Source organism: Orycteropus afer, unplaced genomic scaffold (genome assembly GCF_000298275.1).
Source record: "Orycteropus afer afer isolate SDZICR_OR568_19922 unplaced genomic scaffold, OryAfe1.0 scaffold00250, whole genome shotgun sequence".
NCBI lineage: Eukaryota > Metazoa > Chordata > Mammalia > Tubulidentata > Orycteropodidae > Orycteropus > Orycteropus afer.
This window is the reverse complement of record NW_006921837.1, coordinates 2403140-2414375: the sequence shown is the minus strand read 5'-3', so window position 1 is coordinate 2414375 and position 11236 is coordinate 2403140. Positions and strand designations below refer to the sequence as shown.

Genomic DNA, 11236 nt, shown 5'->3' with positions numbered 1-11236 from the left:
TTATAACCAAACAATGGTTTAGCTTAAATAGTTAAATGTCTGCCTTGAGCATTATGCACTTTTGGTCTTTTTGATCTATATGAGATCAAACTGACAATAGCAACTCAAAAGATTAATTAGGAAACTTAAGGGGCAGTGAGTTGATGTCAATGGGGGAGGAACAACTCAGAAAAGGAGGGTGAGAATGTTGCATACCTTGAAGAATGTAATCAATGTCACTGAATTGCAGAAATGATTGAATTGGTGTATATTTTGCTGTGCAAATTCTTAACAAGAAAATTAATTTTTTTTAATTACAGCCAAAAAAATCTATGAGGCATCTCTACTTTGTTATATGAGGCCTCTATGAGTCAAAACTGACTTTACAGCACCCAACAATGACAAAATCTTGCTGGCATTTTGATCTTGTGGATTAATCTTAGCCTGAAAAATATTCTCCTGTATCACAACTGACACAAGTCAGTTAACTGCTCTCTGCTTCTCTATTACCCCTCAGGTTGCTAGGTGCTTCTAACATATATCCCAGGAGTAGGTTACAATAGGAATAGAAGTCAGTGGGAAGTCTCTACCAGTATGGAAGAAATGCCCTTTCCAACTGCTCTGGGAAATCAGAATAAAGTCACATTCCAGGCTTTCCCAAAATATGTTATGGGGGATCACCAAAGGAAGAAGATAAACAGCAAACAGTCTGCTGCTTTTGGATGAAATTCATGACCCTATAGTCATGACCCTCTCTTCCTCCAATCTCGGAATATCATATGTATATGAATAAATAGTTAATTATATATGTATGTGGGTGCATGCATGTGTGTGCTTATATGTCAAATATGCACTTTTCAACTACATAAAGAAGAATCCTTGAGGATAAAAATAAACACCTTGACTTTCCACAGCACCAGATTCAGTATCATACACATAGCTGCTCTCAATATGGAATATAATTTAATTAAGGTGCAAAATGGATGAGCACTTGCACTTTATAATCTATAAGAAGAGTTTAAAAACATCATAAACCAACAAATATAGTCATATTATTACTACAGAATATAAATTTATCAAAAGATGAATAATATCTACTTTTCCTTTTTAAAAATAGAAATATTGAAATTTCCACTTTCTTTTCTAATGAGCCTAATTTACTAATTTAACATTCACCCAAACACTGAACTGCATGTCTACTATGTGTCAGTCAATGTTCCAGGAAGTGATTTTTTTTAACTGAGGTAGAAAAGCAGACATTACTCTGCCCTCATGAAGCTAACAGTCAATATGTCAAATACATAGATCTACAAGTAAGTGCCTGGCTTATAAATGGGATGTCATGAAGGAGAAGAAAATAAGGCTTAATGACAGACTAACTAGGAGAGACCTAATTGAGATGGAGGTGTCAGAAAGGCCTGAGAGTCATAATGAAATCTAAGACTTAAAGATTGAAAACGAGCTATCCAGGCCCAATGACAGGACTTCCTATGCACAAAGGTGCTAAGTTGAAAATTTAAAAAATAAAAACAGTAATAAACAAGAAAGTAGGGATTTCTGTTTCCAGAAAGATGGAGTATTTTTCAACCATTCCTCCTGCTAAGTACAATTAAAGCCATTATATATAATACACACACATATATACATTATATACATATATATACTGTATATACATATAAATAATTCAAAATTCATAACATATAAATGGATATTATATATATATTTTTTAACATATAAAACAAGCCTAAGACTTTGGAAGGTGACAAAAATAAAGCAGGCCAGGTAGGAACCTTGAGACCCAGGGAATAACATAACACTGAGTATCCTGGATTTTCTTTTTGCCTCATACATCCCAGACTGGAGGATAGAGAAGCAGGCAGCCCAGAAATGGCAATGGGTACATACCACAGACAAAAAAAGCCCCAAGAAGAGCCTTCTCTCTCTAGCCAAAGGACCAGCGAAGGAAAAGTCTAGAAAGACAGAAACAAACCTTTTGGACAGTAACTGCCAAATACCACAGAAAAAAATGTGGCCCTATACCCACCCATGCCAGCAAAGACCTAGAAGACAGACTAGACTTATAACCTTGCCAGGTGCCCCAACATACATGCCCATCAAAGTGTGTCAGAGAAGGCTGAGCAGGGAAAATGAATTCCATCCCCCCTGGGTGGTAACAAGGCCCCTGTAACCATGTCAGTGGAGATCATGTAGGGAGCCTGGACTTCTGCCCTTACCCAGCAGTAATGAGGTATCCCTCCTTGTTCCTGCTGAGTGGGTGTCACAAGAGGCCTACTAGAGAGTCATGACTTTCACCACCACCTAGCATTAAGGAGGCTATGTCCCAGATACAGTGTCAGTGGCGGTCACATTGGGAGCAGAAACAAAGCACTCCTGGCACCACTCTCCCCTCCCACTGAGTGTGGTATCACTGGAAGCCTAGAATGAAGGTAGAATTTCCACCATAGTCAGCAGTAACAAAGAGCTTCTCCTTCCCCATGTCAGTGGAGGCTGAGTGAGGAACCTAGACTTGCACCACCAACTGGCAGTAACAAGGCAGCCCCTCCTGTGAACCCCATCCCTTCCACACACACACATAGTGTCAGAGGAGGCCAGCTTTAAAGGAAAAAAAAATAATAATAATAGTAAGATTTAAATAAGATCCAGAGCTCACTCATAATACTCAATATTTTTAAGTTTAAGTGAAAAATCATTCATCATATGAAGAACTAGGAAAGTCTTTAATGAGAAAAGATAAAGACATCAGCACTGAGATGAATCAGATGGAGTTATCTTTCAAGAATTTTAAAGAAGCCATTACAAAAATGTTCATCAATTACAAATTCTCTTGAAATAAATGGAAAAATAAAAAAAATCCCAGCAAAGAAACAGACATTATAAAAAAGAAGCAAATGGGAATTACAGAACTAAAAAATGCAACAACAGAATTAAAAAGCTTGGTGAATGGGCTAAGCAGATTGTAGACAACATAGGATAAAATCTGTGAGTTTGCAGATTCATCAACAGAATTGACCCAGTTAGAACAACAGAGAGAAAACAGACTGAAAAAATTAAACAGATTCTCAGGGACCTGGGGGACAATAATAAAAGATTCAATGTTCATATCATCAGAATCTCAGAAGGAGAAAAGAAAGAGTGGGGCTGAACATGTATCTAAAGAAATAATGGCTGGAAAATCCTCAGATTTAGTGAGATGCACAAATCTATAGATTGAAGAAGCTCATCAATACTCAAAAGAGATGGACCTTAAAAAAAAAAAAAAAACCCACATACAAATAAATTTGAAAACTAAAGGCAAAGAAAAAAATCTTGAAAGCAGTCAGAAAAAAATGACATGTAATCTAAAAGGGGGTCTCATTTGAAGCTATGGAAGTCAAACAGAAGTGGTTCAATATTTTTCAAGTGCTAAAAGAATTGTCAACCACAAGTTCTATATCCTGTGAAATTACCCTTCAGGAACAAATGAGGGGGGAAAAATTTATTTTCAGATGAAGAAAACTAAAAGAATTTGTTACTATCAAGCCTACCCTTAAATGCTGGCTATAGTAAATTCTTCAAACAGAAAGGAAATTATAAAAGAAAATATCACACACCGTATGATTCCATTTATATAATATCTTCAAAATGACAAAATTATAGAGATGTAGACTAGATTAGTGGTTTCCAGGAGTTAGGGATATTAGTGGGGGGATGGGAGTGAAGGGTGATTATAAAGAGGTGGCTCGAAGAAAATCATTGTAATACAGATTGATCTTTTTTTTTTTTTTTTTTAAATTGTGATTTGGGTGAAGATTTACAGAGCAAATTCACTTTCCATACAGCAGTTCACATATACTTTGTCTCATGTCATTGACCACAGTTTACCACAATGCAACAGCTCCCCTCCCACTTCCTCCCAATAGTTACCTCTTCCCAGTGTCCATCCCTCCATACACTCCTGCCCCTGAGCTGTCTCCCTGTGCATAAGCAGCCCTTCTTTCTCCCATGATTGTTTAGAGATTGATCTTGATTACAATGGTAGTTGCATGAATCTATTATATGCCATAAAATGACAAAATTAGTTATACATACATTGTACCAATGTTGTTATCTTGGTTTCAATATTGTACTATTGTCACATAAGATCTAACTATAATCATTGGAGGAAACTAGATGAAAGGTACATGAAACCTCAGTACTACCTTTGCAACTTCATGTAAATTGTAATTATTTAAAAATAAAAATTTAAAAGAATAAAATAAGAAAGTAAAGGTTAAAGTCCCAATTACAGGCTAGCAATTTAAATTTTCTGTAGATAAACAAAGATTTTTCTCATACTTTTTAAAAATATTGACTTACTTCTGTTGTATACTAAGTGACCAGTTTAGATAATGGCAGTAATACAGTTGCTTTAATATTATGTAAAGAGGGGAAAAAAACTAAAAGGAAGCATAAGGGTTAGAACCCAAAGAAAACAATAAAGTGCCCCCAGAACTTACAGATTAAGTGAATTTATGAGAAATAGATTAGCAAAATCAGCCTACAACACGAGATTAGCCATCAGCAGAATAGTCCTGTGGGTCAATAAAACTCCAAATCAAACAAGAAGAATCGGGCTCTAGAAATCTGAGCAAGATATCACCAAGTACAAAGGAAAGCAGTAGCCTAATCAATGGTAACACTATGTAAGAAGAAAGTCTGAGCTAGCCAAAAATCTAAAGAAAGTGATGACAAAATCAAGAAGTGCACAGTACTGATCCCATCCAGCATTTGCGAGAAACTGAACTATCACCATGATGTAACTCATGACAGAGCTCTGGTCTGCTAGGCAGCAGAGATGTTTTTCAGGTTTTTCCATGTCTTTGAAGACTATTAAACTTCCCTTGCTCTGGTCCTACATTTAACAAGAAATCCTCTGGTCCCCAATTCAACTTCTACTTTTATAGACTGTTATGGTCACTGGAAAAGTATATCCTATATAACATTCTAGTTGGTCCCTTGTCAGTTTCATTAGTTTTAAGTTCAAATCAGTCTCAAAAGCCTATTATCTCTTAATGTTCCTAGACAAGTTTATAGATCAGCAAAGTTAAGGGCTAGACTCTAAGTCAAGAAGGCACACGGTGAGACTGGCCAGCCAGTCTCCCTCTACCCAAGGTGCCTCCATCTTGTTCTTTCACTTCCATAGGTAATAAGCTGGCTTTGCAAATAGCACTCCAAAATTCTATTCAACTCACAAAATTCAGAACAGATCTATTTTTACCCACCAGGGCCATTCTCTTTCCCTTCCTATTCACTGTCTTCTAAAATCATTCTCCAAAACACATATTCTACACAGATCATTTACCATGTATGCAAACTCCTATCAAATCTGCTAGGAGAGCAAAACAAAGTAGAATCTATTGCTTTAGCCAACACTGGAATTGCACAAGTCATAATTTCATTTTTTATGATGAGCCCTGAGTCCTGAGTCTCCTGGTTATTCAATCACCACTCTATTTAAATTATCCTGCTAAATTCTATTTAATAAAATTCTACTTCAACTGTTGTTTTTCTAAAATATCTAAAAATAAGAGGTCAAAATATTCCTTACAATAATCATTAGCAACAAAATATTCTGGCAAATTTTTCCAACAGTCAGTACTTAATTTTCAACAGGTTATAGTAATCCATATTCAGAAACGTGATAAACAAAATGAAAACCTAAAAAGTACAAAGACAAGACTACTTATACTTCATATAAGTACATTACATCTTCCTACACATTACATTTTGGAATGTTAAGAGTGTTTCACAAAGAATTCCACACCTGCAGTAAATGAGACTCAAATCATCATCAAAGGGTATTTCTTGGGGTTTATTAAGCAAGTAGAAGTGATATTTCCCTAAAACAGACTAAAAAAATATATTAAATATATAGAATTCTATTTCAAATAGGATTTATCTATTCAACACTGGGCAGGACTGCTAGCTGGCTGAATAATCACATTCTTGTTTAAATTATGGTGACTTTTTCGTACCTGGGCAGTAACCAGGAATACACAGCCTCAATCCTCTTGTCTGAACTCCTTTGATGTCCAACCAGTAAATTCAGGTTGCTAAATCATCAGTCATTGACTTCCAGGGACATCACTGCTTTAGAATAACAGAAGGATCTGATGTGGAAACTATTTAAAATAGGTTTAAATTTTCACTTACCTCTATTGCTACTACAATCAAAATTAGGTCCATTTTTGCCTCTGGAAAGAGTGCATTCACTTGTGGTGACATTCCAATCAGAGCACAGTTAGTGACCACAGATATAACACTCATTGTTTCAAAAGCCAACTAAGAGAAAGGAAAAAAAAAAAATGATGTGAAAATAACAAATTGTAATTACTGCTTCCATATTTCCACTTCCTTCTTTCTTATGATACAAAATCAAACAAAGATGGCAAGGAAAGTCTTTCTCAAGTTCTAAATATTCCAAATACTTTTAAAACTTTTTCTCTATCACATTATGATTTTCTTTAGCTTAAAAAGTCATACTGTTAGAATGTACTTTAGATTCTTCGGGATGGAGTATCCCAAAGTAGTGCATTATACCTTCCCATTTGGAGATGGCTGGGAACATAAACTTGGAATACCATCCTGGAAGAAGATACTGTTAAAGTCATTTTATACTGTTCATATTTAAAGGAATCTAAAGTCAGGCTGCCAGAGAAAATGCTTTACATTCAAAAACAGGTACTGAGATTTCAAATAGAATTTACTTTATGAAACTGTCCTTCTACTTTGTCTTGAGATTGCCTGCAGATCAGCACTGAATGACCACACTAAAGAGGCTCTGGTCAGTGGCATCACTAGAGTTGGTGTCACCCAGTGCAGTAACTCATGGTGTCACCTCCCCACCCTTTCCATGGACCTCCTTCCATGTCAGATGTATAGAATCCTTAGCAATGCTTATTATCAGTTTTAATCATAGAATAATATGTGATAAATATAGTTATAAGTTGCTTAAGTGTAATATTTCTTAGATTATATGAATACTAAGGGCAATCTACTTCCGTAGTGATACTGCCTCGGAAACCCAAGGAGGGGTCGCTATGAGTCAGGTCTGATTTGACAGCACATAACAACAACAACAAAATGGTTTATGAAATCTTTCTATAATGAATTACATTATTTATTACAACATCATTAGTAACTGAGCAAAAGCCTTTTTTTATTTTTCTTCTTCTTTTCCTTTAATTACTACTTCATTCTCAAAAAAGTTATTGATATGGGTTCACAAACACTAATTACCACAACATTGTAGCTAAAACACCAGAAAACTTGACAAAATCAGTGACCATAAAAACACCAGCAGCAACAAAAACAAGGATGTGAACTTGTGGTGCATGCAAACAAAATCATGTGATTCAAACATCATTTTAATTAGCTAATACTGACAGCTCTGACTGGAGTGCATTGTTGTTGTTGTTATGTGCCATCGAGTCGGTCCCAACTCATAGCAACCCTTCCTTGGGTTTCCAAGGCGGTATCACTATGGAAGTAGATCGCCCAATCCTCCTTCCGAGGAGTGGCTGGTGGGTTTGAACCGCCAGCCTCCCGGTTAGCAGTCAAGTGCCTTAGGCACTATGCTACCAGAGCTCCTGCATTAGAAGGTTTAAAAAATAAATCAGCATAGAGTTTCAGCCTTGTAAGTATACTGATACATGAAAGCTAGGCTTATAAAATATGTTATAGTTATGATAACTACAGGTATAATTTTGTAAGAAAAAATAATTTTCTGCTGAAACACTGCACAAAAATTGTATAGACAGTCATTTTGGAGTCATCCCCTGACAGTGTCACCCAATGCAGTCTGCCCCCCCAAGTGATGCAACTCGTCCTGATATTCACATATTCAGAATCAATATGCATGGATCTATGGCCAGCTAGGGGTAAATTGGAGAATTCACTGGTCTAGGATGGCTTTGACAGGAAAAAGTTCTTATTTCACATAGTTTCCAGACCTCTAACAGACTAGCCTGGGCTTGTACAGATGGTGTCTGAGTAGGGTTCCAAGAGGCATTAAAGCACACAAGACCTTCTGAGGCCTTGGCAAGGAACAGCACAATGTTACTGTTACCACATTGCTTTGGCCAAAGCAAGTCATAAAGTTGGTCCAGATTTAAAAGTTTAAAAGATTTCATCCCTTGATGGGAAGAGTTGCAAAACTACTCACCAAAGCAGAATGTAGAATATTGTCTTTGTATATACAGTATGTTATGCCAATTGAGCTTGATGCCCCCCACAACTATGGTCCTGAGCCCCCAGCCCAGTGACTCATTCCCTCAAGGTATTTGGTTATGGCTAAGTTTTCCCCTACTTCATCTCACCTACTTTAGTCACTTTGTCAGAAGGGACCATTCCCTAAAGAAGGATACTGTGCTTGGTAAAGTAGAGGGTCAGTGAAAAAGGGGAAGGCCCTCAATGAAATGTTTTGACACAGTGGCTACAACGATGGGTTCAAGTATAGCAGGGCTATGAGGCTGGCCTGCGACCAGGCATTTCGTTCTGTGCTCATAGGGTCACTATGAGTCAGAGTCAACTCAACAGCACCTAACAAGTTTTCATAATTTTTTCCCATTAGCTCTACTGTATACATCAACATCTCTGAAACACATACAGATATGCATGTAGAAATATCATCTGCCTATATATGGTTGTGGGTATAGTCCCATTTGCCCACCCTTATCCAGTCATCTTTCCTATCTACCTATGTATCCATTCATACATTAATGTTTGTTATTACTGATAACGCAGGATTGTGTATGCAACAGTGTTTACCTTTGTTGCCTGTTAAAATTGTGTTTTATCTAAAAAGAAAAAAATGCTGTCAAGCTGATTCTGACTTCGGGTGATCTGTGCCCCACAGGGTTCTCAAGGCAGTGGCCTTTCAAAAGCAGATCTCCAGGCCTTTCTTCTGAGGCATCTCTACATGGGTTCAAATCACCAACCTTTTGGTTAGTAGTCAAGTACTTAAGTGTTTAGACCACTCAGAACGCCTATGTTTTATTAACATATATCAATTATATATGCCTTTTCTTTTAATGAGATTTTTCAAACTTTTATACTTCCTTTTCTTTCCTTTACATAATGGTTTTGGGAACTGATTTCCTCAAGACCAATGGATGGCTTTCCAACATAAGGTCTTACATTGTGGTTTATAATAGTTGACTAAGAATTGGTATAAAACTTCCTTTACTTATATTAAGGAGCTCTGGTGGCACAGTAGATAATTCATTTGTCTGCTAACCAGAAGGCTGGCGGTTCAAACCCACCAGAATTGAGGGAGGAAGATGAGGCAATCTACTTCTATAAAGATTTACAGCCTTGGAAACCCTATGGGGGTTGCAATGAAGTGGAATCAACTTGACAGCAATGGGATACTTATCTTAGAAAAATCTCTTCATCTTTATTTGCCCAATTGCTCTTTTTTAATTTAGAGAAAAAGAGGTTTGACTGAATGGTAAGAAAGGAATTCAAGGTATTCTCCATTAATGATAGGTAGGGTACCACTGCTAACTACAGCACATACCTTTGTATGTGTGCTGGTACTCATTCATACATGTGAAGGATACAAAGATAAAACAGGGTTGAAGAAAGGAAAGTTCTTTTAAAAAGAGTCAATGTGGTTAAAGGTGGAGATAAAGATTGTATGTTTTAATAATGGGTTTCTCCCATGTGGATTTTTCTGTGCATATACAAGAGGAAAACAAAAGGGGGTGGGTCTCCTTGGCAAATAATGGCTGATTCCAGGGATAGGGAAAGATAGGTAAAAAATAAGCCCGGAACATTTTGTAATGCCAGAGGAAGAAGGAAGTACTAAACAAATAAACAAAAATAATGTGGGCATGTTAAGAGGCACTAGCCAACTGGAAAGGGCCCTCAGTGGCCAAATCTGGGATAATTTTAGCACCAAAATAATTAAGAACAATAACAGATAGTAAATTATTGACAAAAATAGTAATTCATGAGTCCATATCAATGACAAATGGACTGACGGATGGATGGATGGATGGATGGATGATGAATGGATGAGGAAAAAGCAAGGTGTTGCCAAGTGCCATTCAAATGTAAAAGAATGCTTGTTGTTGTTTTTGTTGTTATGTGCCTCCGAGTCTGACCCGACTTCATAGCAACCCCTCCTTGGGTTTCTGAGGCAGTATCACTACGGAAGTAGATTGCCCCACCTTCCTTCCGAGGAGTGGCCTAGGAGCAGAAAAATCACCATTTTTCAACAATCATAGTAAAGACTGGATCAGTTAAGAACCAGCAATTGATGTGACATCTCAGGAAAAGTTCTAATGAGGAGCAGGATAACTGCTCATGATCTTGCAGTGTCTATCCTTCTACTGCTTAGTTGTGAGGGTGAAAGAGATAATGAGATAAGGGAGAAATTGGATAACACCTTGATGAGCTGATCAAAAATAAACAATGAAAAAATCCTCAAGGAGGGACATCTTGTGTCTCCAGATATGATGCCCTGAGAAAAATACAAGTTCATTTGCCCAAAATGCATACATAATCTGAATCTGTTCAAGAGGAAACATTAGAAAACTCAAATAAGAAACATTATGTTACAATGAGGGGAAAAGGGAAATTGCATTCTTCAAAAATGCCAATGTCATAAAATATAAAGAAAGGCAATAGAAATGCTACAGATTAAAGGAGGTTTAAGAGTCATGACAACTAAATACAATTCCTGACCCTTACACTAGATCTTATACTGGGGGGAAAAAAAAAAAAAGGGTTAAAAGGACATTATTGGACCAAATGACAAAACTGAAATACAGATGGTAGGATTATTCTATTCATTATTTATTATTGATCAAATTACTGAAATGAAAATTTATACTGTGATTGTGTAAAACAATACCCAGTTCTTAGGAAATACACACTGAAGAATTTAAGGATAAAAACCCATGATGAATGTTCAGTAAAGAAGGTATGTGGGTGTGGGTGTGGGTGTGTGTGTCTAGAGAAAGACATAGAGATAAGGACAGCACTAAAATTGATAAAAAGTTAGTAACAGATAAATCTATGTAGAGTACTGGTCCCCATGCCTTCCTTTTACCTTTCTAGTTTTATACCACCACTGTTTTCTGACCTGCATATTAAGAGTCCAATAGTTTTCAGTAAAAAATACTACCTTCTAGATTTAGATCATAAACTTGAATTCAGAGATAGTCAATTAATTCATTAAATAAGTGAAATTTCAGTAGCAATTCATTCA

General features: G+C 36.6%; 1 protein-coding gene across 1 annotated transcript in view; it reads right to left on the bottom strand.

The window, feature by feature from the left end:
• The window catches only part of ANO10 (anoctamin 10), a 249146-nt gene that overhangs the window by 174521 nt on the left and 63389 nt on the right, over window positions 1-11236 (bottom strand). The window contains exon 9 of the mRNA XM_007949704.2: window positions 6172-6300. Coding sequence (XP_007947895.2) covers window positions 6172-6300 — 129 coding nt within the window. The remainder of the gene's footprint in view (window positions 1-6171; window positions 6301-11236) is intronic.